General features: G+C 52.4%; 1 protein-coding gene and 1 long non-coding RNA gene across 3 annotated transcripts; one reads left to right on the top strand and one right to left on the bottom strand.

Moving 5' to 3' along the window:
• Positions 1 to 65: 65 nt before the first annotated feature.
• FAM131B (family with sequence similarity 131 member B) lies at positions 66 to 10,676 on the bottom strand. Of its 2 annotated transcripts, none has more exons than XM_058723996.1 (7): positions 10,346 to 10,676; positions 7,534 to 7,643; positions 7,140 to 7,175; positions 6,790 to 6,883; positions 6,309 to 6,506; positions 3,793 to 3,936; positions 66 to 3,594 (listed from the first exon to the last, which is right to left on the bottom strand). In XM_058723996.1, exons 2-7 carry the CDS (start codon positions 7,585 to 7,587, stop codon positions 3,122 to 3,124), a joined length of 999 nt encoding a protein of 332 aa, XP_058579979.1. In that variant the 5' UTR covers positions 7,588 to 7,643; positions 10,346 to 10,676; the 3' UTR covers positions 66 to 3,121. The 2 variants fall into 2 exon arrangements, with proteins under 2 accessions (XP_058579979.1, XP_058579978.1); XM_058723995.1 differs by lacking the exon at positions 10,346 to 10,676 and adding an exon at positions 10,008 to 10,270.
• A 91-nt stretch (positions 10,677 to 10,767) lies between these two features.
• Positions 10,768 to 18,708, top strand: LOC131508826 (uncharacterized). The gene is made up of 3 exons (XR_009260162.1): positions 10,768 to 10,992; positions 11,576 to 15,756; positions 16,941 to 18,708. It is a non-coding gene; the product is annotated as an uncharacterized LOC131508826 (long non-coding RNA).
• The last annotated feature ends 1,260 nt before the right edge of the window (positions 18,709 to 19,968 follow it).

The raw sequence follows: 19,968 nt of genomic DNA, 5'->3' as shown, positions 1-19,968 counted from the left end.
TCCTCCTTCTCCTCCCCTGTGCCCAGTCTCCGTCACCCCCCAAATAAGACACTCATAGTCAGATGTGCCACCACATTCTGTTTAGTGCCATTGAACACAGCCTGTAGCCCTCTCCAACATCACGTCCCTTCCACCTCCCCAGGCCAAGAGAGAGAGAGAGAGAGAGAGAGAGAGAGGGCACAGCCTGGGGAGGGGGTTGGCAGTGGGCATGTGAGCCCGTGCCCATGTGTAAATAATCTATAATATTTATATATATATATTTATATATAATTCTCTCTGTAATATATGTCATAGAATCTCTCTTGGGCCTGGGGTGGGAATGTCACATTAAGAAAACATGCTAAGACTGGCCATAAAAATGAATTATTTCCCAGACCTGGAAGACACAGAATGGGATGTAGAAGTGGGGGCAAAGAGAAGGGCATACACTCATTCACCAAGAGCCCCTCCTCAGCTGAGGGGCAAGAAGGAAGGCGTGGGGGGCAGGGGGGCAGTGGAAGGGGAGGAATGGGAGATTTGGATTTTTCTTTAATAAAGTGATTTGAAAATGAAAGTGCACCCCCCCTCCCCCCCAAAGGAAAATCATTGAGCAAGAGCAGTTTCATTCACAAGAATATAAAAACAGCCCTGTTCCAGGACTGTCGTAAAACGTGCTGCACAGCCTTTAACCCCAAAGGAAAAGCAACCCCCCCGCCCCCCCACAGCCTCTTCCTGCACATGCCCCTCCCCTCCCCCTAGAATAGGCTATAAGCAAACCCCATGCACCTGCCCCCAGCACCGGAGAGCAGTTCCTCCCTCCACCAGAGTCCTAAGAGGGTCCCAGGGCAGGTCCTTGGTTCTTCTCCCTCTTCAGAGTGGGAAATGCAGGCCCCCACCTGACCTCTGGTCTGCAAACCCCCTCCTCGTGCAAAGTCTGCTAGACTCCCTCCCAGTTCCAGCTACTGTTTCAGGGACCATCTGGCTTCCTGGGGGAAGGGAGGGAGGAAGGGAGAACGGGGAGAACGCCGCTTCAGTCCACCTTTCACGACTCCACAGGCCCTGAGCAAAAAGGAACTGTAATGAACGAACCCGCTGGACTGGATGGCTGCCGCGGTCCGGGCACGGGGGCAGAACATAGGCACGAAGGGGGTGAGGCTAAGAGGGAAAGGTGGTGCGCTGAGATGGCAGGTGGCACAGGCGAGGACACAGGGACTCGCCAGCATGCAAAACCCCGAGGACCCGCGGCAGGAGTCTGGCGTGAGGGCCATGCGAGGCCACTTCCAGAGCTCCCAGCTACTGGTCCTGCCGCCACCTGAGGCAGGTCACATTTTCAAACACGCGAGGGGTCTTCTGTTGAGACAGTTGTAGAAAAGGTGACTTCGCTTACGTGTGCTCACCGTGCCCACTCCTGGGTCCTCCAAAGACCGACCCCAGGAAAACCATTCTCCCCTCCCCTGGAGGACACGGGCCCTTGTTTTTGGCTGCATTTTAGGAGCACAGATGAAAGGGTGAACTCCGTGGGGGTGGGGTCATGGATGGACAGAAACACCCCGACTCGCAGCCTCCTCATTTGAAAGAAATAGAAGTCTGGGGCATGGGGGGGGGGGGGGTGCAGTTCTGCCCAGGGTCTGGGACGGTGCTCCCTTCCTGGCAGAGGAGAAAGTGGTAGGACCCCTGACAAACTTTGGGTGGGACACAAGGCCTTGGACCCGCAGCCTTCGTCGGGCATGAGGAGAGGCAACAAGGAAGCTCTCAGCTTCTCTCTCCTACCCACAGTGTCCCTGTGTCACTGCAGCAGGGAGGGCAGTGTGCCGTCCAGCTCCACAGCTGCAGCGGCCTTCGCTCTACCCCCGGCCCCTGCTGTCAGGATCTCTCACAGAAGTGCCACAGAGACGTCCCCACCACAGTGGGAACTGGGTGGGGGAGGGCACGCTGTTCCAGGGGCGTATGCCTCACTGTCACCTGTCCTGGAAGGAGGAATACTCTGATTCTCCTCTCTTCCTCCACAGGAGGCCTGGGGAGGGAGGGAGAACACCTGTGAGGCCCTCTTTGGAGTCCTGGGAGCAGCTGAAGAAGGGGCAAAGGAGCCATGTGCCCACACTGCTCCTTCACAAACAGCCCACCCTGGCTGGGGCCTGACAGCACCGGCCTCCTCCCTCCACCCCACTCAACCCTGAGTCCCCAAGAAGTTATAAAAATGTAGAAAAGGCAAAGAGAAAAGTGTAAACAGCTCCAGAGAATTAGAGGGTGGATGGAGGGAGACACAGCCCTCATGCTACCCCGTTTGGCCAGGACACCTGCATTCTGTGTCACCCCCTCAGAGCCAGGGTTCCCAGAGCAGGAGCCAGAAGAAGGCAGAAAAGGAAGCAAGAGCTGGAGCAGCCAGCCCCGGCCCCAGATCCTTGGATCCTCCTTCCAGCCATGGGATAGTCAAGGTCCCAGAACAGGCGGCCATGTTTGTTCTTGGTCTCATCAGTGACTTTCTGGGCTGTGGGCAGGCCTTGATGTAAAGAATCGTGTTCGAGTCCCTGTGCATCCCAGCTGCCACACGCACCTCCCCCATGACTCCCGATCTCAGAACCCAATTTTTCGCCGAGGGCAGATTCTCCACCCTCTAAGGACCTGTGCCTTTCGGTGGCTTCCCCTGTGCCTGTCAAGCCAAACCAATAGCCCCTGAGGTCTGTTCCTCACGGTGGGGATGAGCTGGGGCCACAGCCAGAGTCGGGAAAAGCAAGAGTGACATGGAGAAAGGAGGCATTCCCACAGCCACAGTCAGGGCTCCTGGAAGACGAATCAGAAAGTGAAGAAGTGAGATCCCCATCGATGGCTACAAGCCGCTCTGTGCTCCCGACCTCGGGAGACGCCCTGGAGCTTCATCATCACAGACCCGGAAGCCCGCAGCCCAGCAAAGTTCACGGCCATCTGGTTGCCTGGGCCTCAGTTCCCCGACCTGTGGTTCTACAGCATATGCCTGGATTAAATCCCACCCTGGCTCTCCATTTTCCTGGCGAGGACAGGCAACTCCTGGGTTCCTCGTGGTCTTCTGCCCGGGTCTCAGCTGTACTGCTGGGGGAAGGGAGGGTGTTGTTGCAGCCAGGCCCCTCAGCTGGGAGTGGAAGGCTGGGCGTGGAGTGGGTGGAAGCTAGTTGTTAGCCTCGCCCTCCTCCTCATCAAAGGACTGCACACCTGAGGACGTGACATCAGACACCTTCCGGCTGAGGGCAGTGGCCATCTCAGGGTCTTCTCGTGGGGAAAGTGACTCCAGGTCCCGGCATCCTGCATCCTCTTCCTCCTCGGGGGCCAACGGCCTCTTCTCCTCCTCAGTAGGGCCCCTAGCCAGGTCCACCCCACCGCCCCCCGGAGCCCAGTCAGCGTCCGCCCCCAGCAAAGGTGGAGGCTCCTGAGCAGAGTACCCGGAAGCAGGTTGGGAAGGCCCCATTTCATGCAAGCTAGGCTGTGAGTCATCGAATGCAGGGCCAAGATAGGATCCTGTGGCCGGGGAGGCGATGAGGGACTGGTCACTGGCTTCCCAGGCATCTGACGACCCCAGACAGTACATGCCCTGGGACACATAGGAGTGAGGCCATCCATCCATGGGGGCTTGAGCAAGGGCATCTGTGAAGAGAATCACGGAGGTCGGCAGGGTTACAGAACGTCAAAGGCAGTAACAACAGCACAGAGGATGAGAGGGAGACCGCGGGGAGGAGAGTCGGAAAGCTGAGATGAACAGAAAGTCTCAGAAGAACAGAGAGGAACAGAGGCAGCCTAGATAGCAGAGGAGGCCTCCTCGGCCTGAGAGGAACCATCCCTCACCTTGACTCTCCATCAGCTCCTGGTAGTTGTCACTGTAGTTGCAGCCCAATGGCTCCTGGGCGGAGTTGACGCTCATGTCCTCACCATCCATGGAAGACCAGGCCATGAGTGTGGCCTCAGAGATGGCAAACTGCTCCATGACACCTAGAAGAACAGTGGTTGGCACGAGATACCTCTGGGAACCCTTAGACACATGCAGGGGGTAGAGGGAGAGCGAGGCAGCGCCATTCAACAGAAATATAATGCAAGCCACTTTGGTAATTTAAAATGTTCTAGTAGCCATAGTAAAGACACTTTAAAAGAAACAGATGAGGGGCGCCTGGGTGGCGCAGTCGGTTAAGCGTCCGACTTCAGCCAGGTCACGATCTCGCGGTCCGTGAGTTCGAGCCCCGCGTCAGGCTCTGGGCTGACGGCTCGGAGCCTGGAGCCTGTTTCCGATTCTGTGTCTCCCTCTCTCTCTGCCCCTCCCCCGTTCATGCTCTGTCTCTCTCTGTCCCAAAAATAAATAAAAAACGTTGAAAAAAAAAATTTTTTTAAAAGAAACAGATGAAATTAATTGTTATAATATATCTTACTTAACCCAATATATATTAGATTATCTTTCAACACTTAATCCACATAAAAATGATTAATGAGATCGTTTACATTATTTTATTTATACGAGTCTCTGAAATCCAGTGGGTATTTTATACTGACGGTGCATCTCCATTCAGACTGGCCACATTTCAAGTTCTCAGTAGCCACCATGTGGCCAGTGGCTACTGTACTGGACAACACAGACTTTGCATATGACCCAAAATAGGGCAAAACCGCATGAGATTTCCCAGAAAGTCAGATTAAGAATTCCTAGAGTTGGGGCACCTGGATGGCTCAGTTCGTTAAGCAACTGACTCTTGATTTTGGCTCAGGTCATGACTTCACAGTTGTGAGATCAAGCCCCACGTCAGGTTCTGCACTGAGCATGGAACCTGCTTAGGATATTCTGTTTCTCGCCCTCTCTGCTCCACCCCCATTCCTCCTCCTCCCCCCCCCCCCCCCCGCCAAATAAATAAACTTAAAAAAAAAAAAAGAATTCCTAGAGTTAAGGGGTCTTCTGGTAAGATATCCAAAGGGATTGAAATGAGGAATTCCCAGAAGTTTATCTTTGGAAGATTTTAAGAATGTTAGCTAGTAGTCAAAGACAGAGGAATCTAAATGAGAGGGTTCAGGTTCAACAGAGAATCCCCGAAGGAGTACCATGGGCTTGTAGGTCCATAGTAGTATTAAGTGGAAAGGTCAAGAGGGGTACCTGGGTGGCTCAGACGGTTGCATGTCCGACTCTTGATTTAGTCTCAAGTCATTTGTGGGATCGAGCCCCACATCGGGGGCTGCACTGACAGCATGGATTCCTCTTGGGATTCTCTCTTTCCCCCTCCCCCACTCACACATATGTGTGCACTCTCTCTCAAAAATAAAAATAAAATAAACATTTAAAAAAAAAGTGGAAAGTTCAAGAAATTGGAAGGAGAAGGGAGGGAGAATAGACTAGGGAGGATGAGTAGACTTGGGAGTCCCCATCCCAGTTAAAGTCCTAAGTTGAAGTTTACATTGCCAGCTGCCTTAAACTACTCCCTACCCACTACATGTTTGGCTCCCCTCCTCATGGAGAGTTCTTCCACCATCCACACCACCAACACCGAGAGCCCTCTCTTCTCTTCTGTATCTCATTCTTCCTACATATCTATGGAGACGTGTTAGAGAGGCTTGGTCACTGTTGTAGGTATGCTATATGCCTGTCTTGTAGCAATACCACTTTCCCGGAAAGAAACCTCTTCTGTATACGACCCTCTCCTCACCCAGGCCCCCTGACCTAGCAGCTGTCACAAGTAATGAGCCAAGTAAGGAAATCCACTACTGCAAGGTGCTGAGGAGCAAAGGCTAGAAGGGATCCTCACAGCCTTCTGTTCTTTTTCCTCAAGAATCATGGGTAGAGGGGGGCCTAAATGGTTCAGTCAGTTGAGCGTCGGACTCTTGACTTCGGCTCAGGTCATGATCCCAGGGCTGTGGGATGGAGTCCTGCATCAGACTCCACAGTGAGCATGGGGCTGCTTGGGATTCTCTCTCTCTCTCCCTCTGCCCCTCTACCCTGCTCTCATCTGCTCCCCACCCCCCTCCTTCTCTCTCAAAAAGAAACAAAAACAAAGAACATGGGTAGAAGGAGAGCCTTTCAGAGTCAGAGGCCCCTGCCTTTCCTTCAGGTACTGACAGTCCTCCCATGTAGAAGAGAAGGCATCCGGAACAGGTGGACCCACAATCCCAGGTAATTCTTCTTAACTTCTGAGATGATAATGAAAATAAGTTTGAAGACCCTTATCCGAATCAATTAAGTCCAAGAGCCTGAAATCAGAGCTGATTGGGAAATTAAGTCTTATGGTCACGATATGGATAGAGCAAGTCCTGCCAGAGGGGATCAGGTTGGAAGGTCAGTCTCTGGCCATCCTGAACACGTGTCTCTTGAGGGTCCCAAGAACAAGTACCTGCTAGGAAGCGTGCCTCCTTCTCGCCATCGCTGAGGTCGGAGTAGGCATCGGTATCCCTGCGCACCGCCTCGTGGCTGTGTTGCGGCTGAATGGCTGGTGCCTTCCCCCAGCCCTGCCACTCAATCATGTGGGCCACCCGGCCTTGCCCCATGGCTGTGGGCTTCGTCACATGGTCCTTCATGCTGCGAGAAATCCCTGAGGGGCCAGACATTCCCCACATCCTCCAGAATATCACAGGATGCCCATACAAGACCCACCCGGTATCCCCACCCGAGTCCCATGGGACTGCCCGATGAGGGAAGGGATCCCTTAGGCCTCCATATGAGGGGCAGCCTGGACAGGAGGGCATGAAGGAAAGGGCAAATAGGTCAGGGGTGGGGGTGGGGGTCTTCTTTAGATCCGAAGGAGCAAGGAGATCGAGACCAGGAGTCTGTAGGGATTCTCCTCTCTGGACACATCCCCAGGTCGGGAGTCTCACCTGAGAATGATGATTTGGCCAGGGCCCCAATGCCGTAGGCATTAGAATTTCGCTTAAGCTTCGGCAGAATGGAAGTGGTGTCCTCCATGGAGAGCTGGGATAGAGAATGTGGGAGGAGGGGCAGAGGAGAGTTTACGGTTTCCAGGAGGAAGGAAGGGCCTAAGCCAGGGCAGGTGATAAGGGAACCATTCATTACACCCAGGAGTCCCAAGGAAGCTCATCTCCTAACTGCCCTTGAAAAGCATGGCAGGTCGGTAGGGAATCTAGAACAGCTGTGTTCTGTAGCCAATCTAAGGGAGAATATAAGGGAGAGGAGCTAGAGAAAACCGGGGGGGGGGGGGTGAACTCACATTGATGCCATCCCAGGAGAAATCAGTTCGGGTTTGCTGTGAGGAGAGAGAAAAGGGAGCGGGGATCACAGGCACTTCCAGAAATGCAAGCAGCCCCCCACCCCCACCCCCAGGGACTTCCAGAAGTGTGTGAAGTAGAGAGGTTTTTTTTCTACCCTCCCCCTCCCCCAGCTTAACATAGGGAATTAGGATCTCAGAGTAGAACATTTGGCCTGTGTTTTGAGGAAAGGAAATGTTCTGTAAAAGTGTCAGTCTGAAGGAGTGTCTGGGATGTTCTCTTGGAATTTAGGAAGATAATTCAAGGATCGGGCAACCGGGCGGCTTTGTTCAGGATGGTCTCTGGGGTCTTCTAAAAGTCCTTTGGTTAGGGGGGCAGCAGGGCACGGGGCCTCACCTCGGTGGACGGCCGGTGGAGGCTGCTCCCGTGCAGCGAGCTGGTGCTGTCCATGTTGATTTGGTCGACATCCTTCAGGCCCTTCCAATCCACCGCAATCACCTCATTCCCTGCAGCGGCCACAGGGTTACTTGCTTGACCTTCAGCCTCCCTAGGTCCCAGCCCACAAGCCCCTCTTGGGTCTCACAATGCTGAGGCCACACAGGGGCAGCCCCTCCAGACCCCTCCCTTCCCTCCAGCCACTGCTCTGCACGGGCCCTTTTACATCCCTCCTCTCCCCCAAATTTTTGGTAGGGACAAACTGTAAGGTTGAGCCAAAATATTCCCTCCCAGGAAAGTGTTATATGGCCTTATTTGTTGTTGTCAAAACGGAGGGGGTCCGTGGTTGGGTTTTAGCAGGAAAACAGTTCTTTATTCTGTCCTGAGGAATCCTGGAGTGTTTCTAGATGGGACAGCATGAGAGCTATGATGTTCCTACAATTAAGGGCAGAACTTCTTTAGGGGTGAGCTTCCCTCCAAGTGGGCTTTACGGCTTGTATCTTGGAGTTGGCGAATTTGTCTGACAGGGAGGGGATGTGGTGGGGATAGAGGCAGGAACTGTGTGTGTTCACCAGGAAACGGTGACGGGAGAGGAGGCCAAGAGTGAGGTATGATCGTTTTCCCTCGCGGTTGGGAGGCAAGTGATGGGATAGGAGAGGAGCAAAGGGGGTTGGAGGAGGAGACAAGGGAACTTTTTAAAACTGGACCTAAAAGGATAGGCATTCAAGTCAAAGAGAAGGCAAAGAAATGGGAGGGGTGGACAGGGTCTGAGGGCTGACTGGGAAACTGATGGTAATTGTTCAGGTGAGAGCATGTGGCCAAGGCAGACGCTGGCAAGAGGGCAGGGTGGTGCCTCTCTGGGGAGGCAGGCGGGGGAGGAACCATCTGAGCAGTTGGAAAGGGGCTCAGGGATCAGATGGCTGTGGAATCTGACCTTATAGATCTTTCCTGCACGCGGAGTTTTGTGATTCTGAATTTGGGGTTAGGGGCCCAGTCTTGGGAAGGAGTGAAGGGAACGGAGTCTGGAGCAGGAGGAGGCATCCAGCATGCATCCCACCGCTAGTGCAGAGGGATTGTGGTTAATGGGTGGGAAGGAGGCAGGACCCCTCCTAGGTGAAGCCCTCTCCCTCAGGGCTACAGGGGAGTGAGGAGATGGGTCAGATCAGGGGCTGTGGCCGGCAGGGAAGAGGAAATGAGCCCCTGGGCGTAGAGAGCAGGAACGGGGCGGACAGAGAGGAGAGCAGGGATTAAGAGGGCAGAGCAAGAGACAGGGGAGGGAGAGCTGAGTCAGAGCCCTGGGGGGCAGGGAGGGGGAGAGAGAGAACCCTGGGAAGAGGTGAAAGCAGAGGAGGGGGGTATCCATGGAAATAAACCGGGTCTCAGAGAAATCAGGCTTCCGGAGAGTGAGTTTGTTTGTAATAATAATACGAATTATTCTCTCAGCCTGAGGTCACTGGGTCGTGTAGGCGGGAGAAGTGGGGGAAAATTGGGGGTTTGGGGAGAGGGCTGGACTCATTCGTTGAGCCGTGAGCGTGGAGTGGGTGCGTGGGCCGGGGGACAGGGGGGTAGAAGCGAGGCAGAGGCTGAGGGGAGAGAAGACTTAGGAAGCGCCCGTGCCCGCCCCCAGTCCAAGGTAAATAAAGAGACGGCCCCGCCCCGCCAGCCCCCACCGACAGGTGCAGGTCCGGGCTCCTCGGGCCGGCCCCACCCTCCGGGGAGCCGGCTCCCGACCCCGGTCCGTCCCCCTAAACCCCCGCCTCCTCCCCGCGCCCCCCAGCCCTTCCCTCCAGCCCGGCCCGGCGCGGCCCCATTTTCTCCGGGCGTGGACCCCGTTCCCCTCCCCGAGGCACCGGGCGCATCCCGCCCCCGCCCCGGAGGGAAAATGCACGTGAACAATGCGAATCGGGGGAGGCAGGAACGACAGAAAAAGGCAACAGAGAAGCAAAGAGGTGGGAGCAAAACACCCAAGCCAGACGGAGGCGGTGGGGAGGGGCGGGGGGCGTGAGAAGGACTCCTGCTGGGGCGGAGGCCGGGGGTCCTCGGGAGGGGCCGCCCCAGAAATGGAGGGGGAGAAGCGCCGGGGAGGGCAGAGTCGAGGCGGAGGGCCTGGAGGTGGAGGGCGAGGGGACGCGGGAGTAGGGAGAGCGGCCGCGGAGGGAGAGGAGGCCGGTGGAGAGATGATGGAGAGGGACCGCGCCTGGGGGAGGGAGGCGCAGGGAGGCCGGAGGGCGACGAGGGAGCGGAGGAGCGGAGAGGGCGGCCGGCCCCGGAGACGCGAGGGGCGAGCTGGCGCGGAGGAGAGCCGAGCGCAGGGAAAGTGCGGGAGCCAGGCCGGGCGGGGCGGGGGGGGCGCCGGGAGCGGTGGGGGAGGGGGGTCGGGGACCGGCGCGGGCCGAGCCCGCCTCCGCCCGCCCCCGCCCCGCCGCGGTACCCACCCACGGTCCGGGAGCCGATGCAGCCCATGGCTCCGGCGCCTCCGTGGCCGGGCGCTCACCGCCGCGGGGCGGGCGCCGGGGGCAGCACCGGGAGCCGCGCCGCCGCCCCAGCCGCTCTGCAGCGCCGCGGCTGTCTCCGCTCGGCTCCGCTCCCCCCTCCCCTCTCCATCCCTCCCCGCGGCAGCCTCCGTCGCCGCCGCCGCCGCCGCCGCCGCCGCCGCCTGGCTCCCCCGCCCCGGCTCGGCTGGCGGCGGCGGGGAGGGGGCGGCCCGGGGATTGGCTGCGCGTGGCGCCTCCCCGCCCCTGCCCCCGACCCCGCCGCCGCGCGCCCTGCGCACCTCGCGGCGCTCCCCTCCGCCGGCCCTGCCCCCGGCGCGCGCGTGGGGGCTTCTCGCCGACTCCCGGCCGGGCTCGCGCCCCTGGGGGTGCCGGAGACCCGGGGGACGCCCGCCTCGGGTCTCCAGGAGCCGGGGAGAGAACCCCGCTCCTGGAGGATGGATTTCGAGGGCCGCGGTTGGGGATGCCCGGGGAGAAAGGCGGGGCGGTGCAATAAAGCCCGGGTGGAGGGCCGCGGCCGCCAAATTCCGCAAACACTTGTTTTCTTCCCGGGGCGGCAGCTGGCACGCGAGCGCGATAGGATACGGCCACGGTTGCTCTGCGCTTCCTGTGCGCTGTTTAGTGCACCCAAACAGATCGCGAAGTGTTTGCGGGTGTGCTGGGCGCTCGCTGGAAACTCGCGGATGGCTGTGGGGGTGGGTGCAGATCATCTCCGGGCCCGAATGGGGCTGGGGGAGTGGAACGGGGCGATTCGGTCCCAGCTAGAGGGAAGTGAAAATCGGGACTCGAGACCGACCAGAAGGCATAGTTTTAAATCCCGTTTAACTTTCTGAGCCTTGGTCTTCGCTGACAAACGAGAGCATGGATGTCAGGAAGGAAGCAGTCAAGAGAGGAGAGGATTGCCCCCTGGCTAGCCAGAAGGGGTCAGGTAGGTACCCAGGGCCTCGTGGGTAAGAGATGGAGAGAGATGGGGCGCCTGGGTTGTGGCCCAGGTCATCTTACGGGTCGTGAGTTCGAGCCCCGCGTCAGGCTCTTTGCTGACAGCTCAGAGCCTGGAGCCTGCTTAGGATTCTGTGTCTCCCTCTCTCTGTGCCCTCCCATGCTCACGCCCTGTCTCTCTCTCTCTCTCAAAAATAAGTAAACGTTAAAAAATTAAAAAAAAAAAAAAAAAGACTGAGAGAAAGCGTGATGTACGTGGCAGGGGTCAAGTGGGCACCACAGTTAAAGCAGGCAAGAAGTGAAGTCTAGGAAAGTCACACAAGAAAGGGCAAGGAGACTCTTTTTGTTTGTGGGTCTAAGCAGCACCCACAAACCTGAAGTGTGAGACAGCAGACAAGGTCAGCACCAATGACAGAGCAAATGCTAATCCAGGGGCTGTTTGCTCCTCACCAGCTTTCATGCCCCTCCTGAGGTTGGGCAGGAGCAGGGCACCTGGGGGGGGGGGGGTCCGCTGTGTGGGTGTCCCCAGGGCAAGAGACCAACTCTAATAGATGCATCTTTTTAACCTTTAGAGTCTGAATGGAGACTAAACTCTGGGGTGATAATCACTACATTCTGTGGAATCCCAGATGAGAGATGGGAGAGAAGAGGCTAATAATCTAATTGCAGATCTGGGAGATGGGATTATGGAGACAGAACTGATCTTTGGTCTCTGTGCATGAAGAAATAAACCAAATCTGCATCTACAAAACCATGAGAGAGAAGAGAGAGCGGTCAGTAAGTCTGCTGAGATTTCAATCATCCGGTGTGACTGTGGCAAGACCTGATACCTTATTTTGACAGAAGAATTCCCGAGTATTTTCCCCCATATCTACTCTTGTTGGTTTTACAAAAGAAGCATCACATGGCTTCTGCCCTCCTGGAATATACTGTCTAGCTGCGAAGGAAAGAAAATGGAAAGAATGCGGGGGGTAGGGGGAGAAGAAGGAGAGGAAGAAGGAGGAAGAGAAGGAGGAAGAGAAACAGCCTTCTTTACTACAGCAGGTGCCAGTCAACCCCTATTTTCCGGTGGAGAAGCAGTGCTGATGGGAATGTCCAGGTCAGGAAGTAACAAAGTGGCCAGCTCTGCTCATGCCTTCCCCCTCGAACCTGCTCTGCCTCTGTCTGGGGTGCTCTCTGATTCCAGTATTCTCACTATTAGTCTGGTCCAAACATGGATACAGACCACTCCCCTTGTTCCACGAGGCTGGGTTTATCCAAACGATCTGCATCAAGTCAACACAAGGGACCCCAGGCCTTGAAGACTCAGTCCTGGTCCACATTCTGCCTAAAGGGCATTTCTAGCACCAGAGAAAAGCAGAACATCATAGGCACGACACTGGCCTGCTTTCTTCCAGCTTCTGCTACAGGATCCTCTGCTCACTATTTAGAGGCATTCTCCCGGTCTCTTTGCCATCTTCTGAGCCAAGGTCAAAGATTCCAGTTCTGATACAAACAGGAACAACCTTTCTGGAGGACGATTTGACAGCACTGATCAAAAAATCTTTAAAATATGCATTGCTGTTGTTGCGACATTACTAAATTGTGACACAGCTATTCCATTTATAGAAATATTCCAAGGAAATAAAAATAGACCGTGGACAAAGATTTAATCTACAGCACCCATCAGGGCGCTATTTACATAATAATGAAAGAACTCACATGCTCAAACCTGGGGGTTAATTAAATAAATTATGGTATATGCTTAGAACACTATGTAGCCATTGATCATATTTTATAATTGTATTTGTTGACCTACTGTGACGATATATTGTGACATTATATAGAGAAGCAGGCTGTAATATAAGAATTAGAGTATTTCAAGTTTTGTTTACAAATCGCATATACACATTCTCCTGCCTTTTGTCAGACTTTCATCCCAAGTAATTTATGGGATTCCCTGTGGGAAGCCTGTGTCTTACAGGAGTCCAAGCCCGCTCATCAGTTAAGTTTGGCCCTCAATGATATCACAATATTAACCAGTCCATTACCAAAGTCTAAAACTAAAGCAGTTTGGCCAAATGTCCCAGAATGGCATTGGTACGACATGGTGAAGTGATGTTTCCACCCTCTCTGTGGTTGCTACTTTATGCTCCTAATCTCCTATGGATAGCTCTTGGACAAAAGGAACAAAACCACGTTCAGAAACAGTACAACCTAAAACAGGGACTCCTGGGGCACCTGGGTGGCTCAGCTGATTAAGCACCCAACTTCTGCTCAGGTCATGATCTCATGGGTTTGTTAGTTCAAGCCCCACTTTGGGCTCTGCACTAACAGGGCAGAGCCTGCTTGGGATTCTGTCTCCCTCTCTTGCTGCCCCTCCCTTGCTCTCTCTCTTTCTCTCAGAGATAAAACACACACACACACACCTTTAAAACAAAACAAGATAAGACAGGAGCTCTTGTCCCAGAATCCTTGGGCATAATCCAGAGTCTATAACCTTGGTTGGGAAGACTTAAGTCTTAAATTTAAAAAAAAATGTTTTTTAATGTTTATTTATTTTTGAGAGAGACAGACTGTGAGCGGGGGATGGGAAGAGAGAGGGAGATACAGAATCCGAAGCAGGCTCCATGTTCTGAGCTGACAGCACAGAGCCCGATGTGGAGCTCGAACGCATAAACCGTGGGATCGTGACCTGAGTGAAGTTGGATGCTTAACCAACTGAGCCACCCAGGCACCCCAAGACCTAAATCTTTATGTTCACTGACTTGTACCTAAAATTCCCCATGTCCTTCAGTTATGCATATAGGCAGCAAAGCACAGTGGTGTTACAGCTGTTGTACTGTGTCTTCACTGCCCATAAAAATCGCAGATGTTTCCATTATACAATAGCTGCTGCAGATTTCTTACACCAGCCTTCATGTTCATCACTACTTTGAAACTATGGTGGTATTTACCTGTGTGCACGTTTTCCCATTTAATGCTTTTATAAAGAACCAGACATATTACCATATCACAATTTTATAATAACTTTTTTTTTACATTAGTGGTTCCCTTTGTGTTTTATTTGATGCATTTAGTATTATTCTGACAGGGAAGCCGTGGATTTCCCAGATTGCCAAGGGATCCAGGGCAGAAAAATGTTTAAGAATCCCTGGCCTCCGGGGCACCTGGCTGGTTCATTTGGTAGAGCATGTGACCCTTGATCTCCGGATTATAAATTCGAGCCCCATGTTGGGTCTAGAGATTACTTAAAAATAATTTTAAAAATCTTAAATAAAAAAAGAACCCTTGACCTCTAAATATATTTTTGGTAGTGGTGGTGGAGTGGAGAACTCTCTAATTCTGCAGGAGCTTAATAATCCTGTTAATAGTATCAACTTAAATGACCAAGCAAAGCAGATGACATCCCATTTTGAAGCCTGGGTCCCCCAAAACAAAGATATGTCCCTTTTATCCGCAGGACGAGAAGAGCCACATCCTAAGCTTCATGCCTGTCCCGAACAAATGGAGAGGCAACTCTAAAAACACAACGGCTTCAGGCGCCTGGGTGGCTCAGTTGGTTAAGTGTCCGACTGTAGCTCAGGTCATGATCTCCTGGTTCATGGGTTTGAGCCCCACTGTGCTGACAGCTCAGAGCCTGGAGCCTGTTTCGGATCCTGTGTCTCCCTCTCTCTCTCTGCCCCTCCCCTGTTCACGCTCTGTCTCTCTCTAAAATAAATAAACTTAAAAAAATTTTTTTTTAATTTAAAATCACAACAGCTTAATAAAGAATTTATTTTGTTGTAATGGGAGACACTAGATCACCGTTAAGGGCAGTTGAAAAGATCCAACTGAGAGGGGGAGGTTCAAAGTACAGGAGAGGAAGACTCATCCATGCTGAACGTGATTTCCTAAGGCAGCCACGAGGGATGCTTGCAAGGCTGAGGGAGGGGGACTGGGCTCAGATGGAGGAGCCCAGCGATTCTAGCAGATGGAACGATGGAGCAGATGCCAGTAGGTTGCACGTTTGGTGTCGGCAAGATGAGGGATTCCAGTCTGATGGTGTCTGTTTTCTCCGAGAAGTGGGAAGTGAGATCATCTACTAAGAGGGGTAGATACAATAAAATAACAATAAGTAATAGGCAACTATCACTTAGCAGTTGACAAAGCGTTTTCAGCGTCTTCTTACAACAGTCCAGGAAGGAAATCATTATATTTGTGTTGCAGTTGAGAAATCTGGGCTTAGATGGGGCGCCTGCGTGGCTCGGTTGGTTAAGCGTCTGACTTCGGCTCAGGTCATGATCTCATCGCTTGTGAGTTCGAGCCCCGTGTCGGGCTCTGTACTTCAGAACCTCTCTCTATGCCCCTTCCCTGTTCACTCTCTCTCTGTTAGAAGTAAATAAACATTAAAGAGAGAGAGAGAGAAATCTGGGCTTAGAGGCCTATTAGCTTTCTTTTCCCCAAAATTACCCAGCTGGAAAGAGAAGAAGCTAGAGCATAAACTCAGCCCCTCAAATAGAAAATTCATCCTGGATGCGGTGGGAGAGAGCTTTATTTATGTGTTCGCTCCTCTGTTTTTTAAAATGACTAGAGTTACCTGGTTCAGGGTTTTATCTGATACACATTCCTTCAGTCTTGTCTTTCTTTTTTGAAGGTGGGGCCGTAAGCTGAAGAGAGGGCCAAATCTGTCTACATTCCTACGTTTTGAAATGAAAAGGCCAGGATCTTTCTTCAGGGACACTTGCAGCCACTACTATGGGTCTTTGATGCTGTCCTGAGGCACTGATGACTGGTGAGTCTCAGTTCCTATGTATCAATGCCGGTGTTTTGTATCAAAGTCTCTATCTCAGGGTGACAGCAGGTGATTCAGGCCGCCCCCACGTGTAGTCAGCTTCGTGGCAGCCCTTAGTGGCTCACAGGAGGCCGTGTTCGCTGAAGGCGCCAGAAGTAGGCCTGCAGATCCTGGAGAACTTGGGGAACGTGCTGCGGTAGGTCATTTGGTGACGGTGTACTTGGGAACAGCACGGGCATCTGGGTGGGAATCAGAAGAGGCTGAGGCAGGGCAGTGATGGAGGTGGGTATTCTTTTTTATGGGAGTAATTGACTTAATCCTCAGGGAACAAAGACAAAGAATGGAACTTGGGGGTTAGGTTCCTGACACACAGGTGCAGACCCAGAGCTAAGTCACAGATGGGCAGGGGTGTTGGCAGTGTGCAGATTGTATTTCCATGGAGTAGGAGGCGGCCGCCTCCTCCGCGCGTTTGCCCTCAGAAGAGAGGCGGCTTCTGTCAGGGCCGCAACTTATACAGGCTGACGCGTTTCACAGCAGAACTTCTCTGGCTTCCTTGTTGGTGGTGGAGGCCAAAAGGCCCCATTTGACCAATCTCTGATCTCCTGGACATTGAGAAAGATAAACCCTTTTAGACCAGCATGGGTCATTGCTGGTTTGACTCTCAGATGACGTTTGAAACTTCGAAGAACTTTACAACTCTACGTAAGGTGAGCTCACTCCAATGTAGTGAGACAAGGAAGCTTGTAGCTGGGGAGTGTTAGCGCCCTCCCCACCCCCCACCCCCCACCCATGGTGCAGCCTCCCAGTATGGGGCAAAGTCTCCTGCATGGGCAGGTCAGCATCACTGAATCCACATTTTAAGGATCCTGTGGATCCATTCGGCAGAAGAGAGTACCCAAACCACATTAAGATATCAAGGCCATGCATTTGCCCTGTCTTCTCTTTGAGAAGCAGCTCTGTGGGAAAGGCTGAAAGAGAATCCATTCAGAGTTGGGGGTTCCCGCCAAACATTCCGATGAGAAAGGCCAGGCCAGAGGTTCTAGGCCAGTGGGATCCTACCTCCCTCATAGAAGGGAAGGTTTCGTCCAGAGGGCCCAGAACGATGTCAGGGCTTTACTACAGCTTCCAAGTCAGGCCCCAAGTATATTTAAGGGCCTCGGGGGTATCATTCTCATCATGTCCAGGTCACAGCCAGTAGCGGACCAGGCAGGATGCCAGAATCAAGGAAGCAGGCCTGGAGTTTGGGCAAGCACGTGTCAGGGGCCGGGTAAGCAATAAAAAAATGGAGTTTATCAATCGTAAGAGAGCCAGACCAGATGGGACCTTCAGACATCAAGCAAGTGCTCAGCACTCACACATCCCAGAGCCACTGACAGAAAGGGAAGAATCAGGTAGGTAACTCCAGACAGTCACTTCCTCCAGCCTAGTGCCAATGTGGTGCCCCCCTCCCTCCGGGAGAATCAGTGAGAATTCGGAACTGGAAGGTTCTGCTCCGAGCATCACATCGTTGATAGTTGTCTGGCCAGTATGCACTAACTCAGGGGAGAGGAGCAGCCCTGTCACATCATGCCTGTGGAGCCCTCTCACCTGCCCCCTGCTGGCACCCCCTTAATGCCCAGCTCCCCCAGGCGAGATGCTTTCCTGTGCTTACTCCCCTGGTCTTGCCTCTGAATTACAAGCCTTGTGGCTGACGCTCCATTACTACCTGCCAGCTGACAGTTGACAGCCCCCCTTTCGGATTCCTGAATATACCCCCATTCTGGGTTCCCAACCCCCTTGCCTTCCCTCGCTCTTGGGATGTCCTGCAATCTTAGCATGAATTCCCCTTGCAGATGCTTTCTTGGTTTTGCTGCAATGTCTAACTGCCTGGAATCTTGTCTTCTTTCCTGCAACTGGTCCTGGATCTTAAGTGGTGTGTGTTTAATACATAACCGGTCAGTGTAGCTCCAGGACTCCACCCTTCCCAGTCTGCTGTCTTCTTCTATAAGCAAGCCAGCCAGGTCCAGAGAAGACAGCAGAGGTGTCTTCCTGACAGTGGGAGAGCAGTGGATATACAAGGCATTAAATACAGGGCTGTGAGTGTTGGAACTGGACAAGACCGTAGACATCAAGTCTGTTGCTATAGTTTCACAGACAAGGAGGATTCATTGCTCAGATCTTCACAGTCCTATGGCTAAAAAGTAACAAGTGAAACCAAAACTCACGTTCTCCATCTCTCTTCTAGCATTCTTTGTCCTATCCCATGATGCTACCCTAAACTTACATTGGATTATTTTTCTGATTTTATTGTGTAAAATGTGTGTAACACCGAACACTGCTGAAATATGCTCAGATCCCATACTCCTTTGGCTCACGTAGACTGATCAGCTCCTTCTGGGTAAAATGAACATTGTTCTGAAAGTGTAGATTTCATGCTAAGTGTCCTTAACACAATAATAATAATTTCAAAAAAAGAACATTGTTCTAGCTTAGGAGTTCCAGAGCTTTCCTCTGGGTGTGTAATTGGTGTGTTATCTTTGTGTCTATGTGCAGGTCATCGTTTGGTTAGGGGTTTTTTGTGGTGATAAGCTGATGGGGACAAGGCTTCACTCTCCTGGGTGGTGGGGAAGGTGAGGGCTGTTTACTGACCGAATCAATCATGATTGTCCTGCCAATGGGCAGTGGACCCACCTGGACGGGAAAGTCCAAAAGAGATGGGAGGTTTTGAATTCTGGGTGGTGCAGACATGTTTTTCTCAAGCAATATGTACTCGTTTTGGAAAAAAGTTATTATTGTAAGTAGGCTCCACACCCAACGTGGGGTTTGAACTCAGAGCCCTGAGATTAAGGGTTGCACGCTCTACAGACTGAGCCAGCCAGGAGCACCTAGAAAAAAAATTGTTAAATACACACAAACAGAAAGAAGAAACCAAAGCCATCACCTGTTATTTACACTATGCATGTTTTGCAACATTTCCTTTCAAACTGACTTGTGCATACATATATATGTACATATATATGTATATATATATATATATACATATATATATGCACCAGTGTGTGTGCATAATAAATATATATACAAATATATATACACGTATAAATATATATACACATATACATATATATACATGCGCCATGGCAGCGGGTGGTAACAGAGGTTGGACTTTATTACTGACAGTGGAGAATCGAGTTGAGGGAGGAGATGGGAGCAAGTTCTGCATTCTAAAGTGGGAGCTGGAATTTGCCTCTTGGTCTTTCACTCCCCATATCTCCAGTTTCCTTCACAGCCAGAGGGCTCGGAAGAGCTGCTAATACTCACCCTCATTTCCCTGCTTCCACCCACTCCTCACCCCACTCCAGGGTGGCGTCTTCACGGAAACAGCTCACTCGGTGGGCTCCTATATCCTCCAGCAGATCGTGTGCATTTCTAATACTAACCTGACATATCGGGAGCATTCCACAGTTGACCACTCCCTTGTCCCTGAACATTCTTTCCTGGTTTTCCTCCTGCCTTTCTGGCTGCTCCTTCTCTGCCTTCTTTCTTTGCCAATTCATTTCATTTCATTCATTCATTCATTCATTCATTCCATATTACAAGTATTTATTGAGCATCTATATGTCAGTACTATTCTAGGTGCTAGGGGCCAAAACTCATACCTTCATGGGGCTCGCTGTCTAGTGAGAAGTAGTGAGGAGGAGTTAGCAATAGAGAAGTGAAATGAGTAATATACATTTTTTTTGGTGTTGAAGCCCAGGACCTACCTATATAATATATTTAAGGTCATTAAGTGCTTTAAAGAAAAATGGAAGAAAGGAGGATAATGAATAAAGGGCATTGGTGTATGTAGTTTGTTTTTTTTTTTAAGTCTGTTTATTTATTTTGAGCGACAGAGAGAGAGAGAGAGGTGAGGGGCAGAGAGAGAATCCCAAGCAAGCTCCCAAGGACAGAGAGGAGCCTGACATGGGGCTTGAACTCATGAACTGTGAGATCATGACCTGAGCCGAAACCAAGGGTGGGACGCTTAACTGACTGAGCCCCCCAGGTACCCTGGTGATGCAGTTTTAAATCGGGTGATCAGGGATGGCCTCACTGAGAAGGTGGTATTTGAGGAAGAGTATGGAGAAAATAGAGTGATCTATGCAGATGTCTGGGGAAGAGCCTTCCAAGCAGGGGGACAGCAGGTGCAAGGCTCTGAGGTGGGAATGTGACTTGCATTTTGGAGGGATAGCA

Source organism: Neofelis nebulosa, chromosome 4 (assembly GCF_028018385.1).
Source record: "Neofelis nebulosa isolate mNeoNeb1 chromosome 4, mNeoNeb1.pri, whole genome shotgun sequence".
NCBI lineage: Eukaryota > Metazoa > Chordata > Mammalia > Carnivora > Felidae > Neofelis > Neofelis nebulosa.
This window is presented reverse-complemented; position numbering and strand designations above follow the sequence as displayed.

Coding starts and splice junctions, on each gene's coding strand:
- FAM131B (XM_058723995.1), bottom strand. CDS start 10,035: ATGGGCTGCATCGGCTCCCGGACCGTGG. Junction 7,644..10,007: donor CATCGGCTCCCGGACCGTGG/GTGGGTACCGCG, acceptor TGGCCGCTGCAG/GGAATGAGGTGATTGCGGTG. Junction 7,176..7,533: donor TCCACCGGCCGTCCACCGAG/GTGAGGCCCCGT, acceptor CTCTCCTCACAG/CAAACCCGAACTGATTTCTC.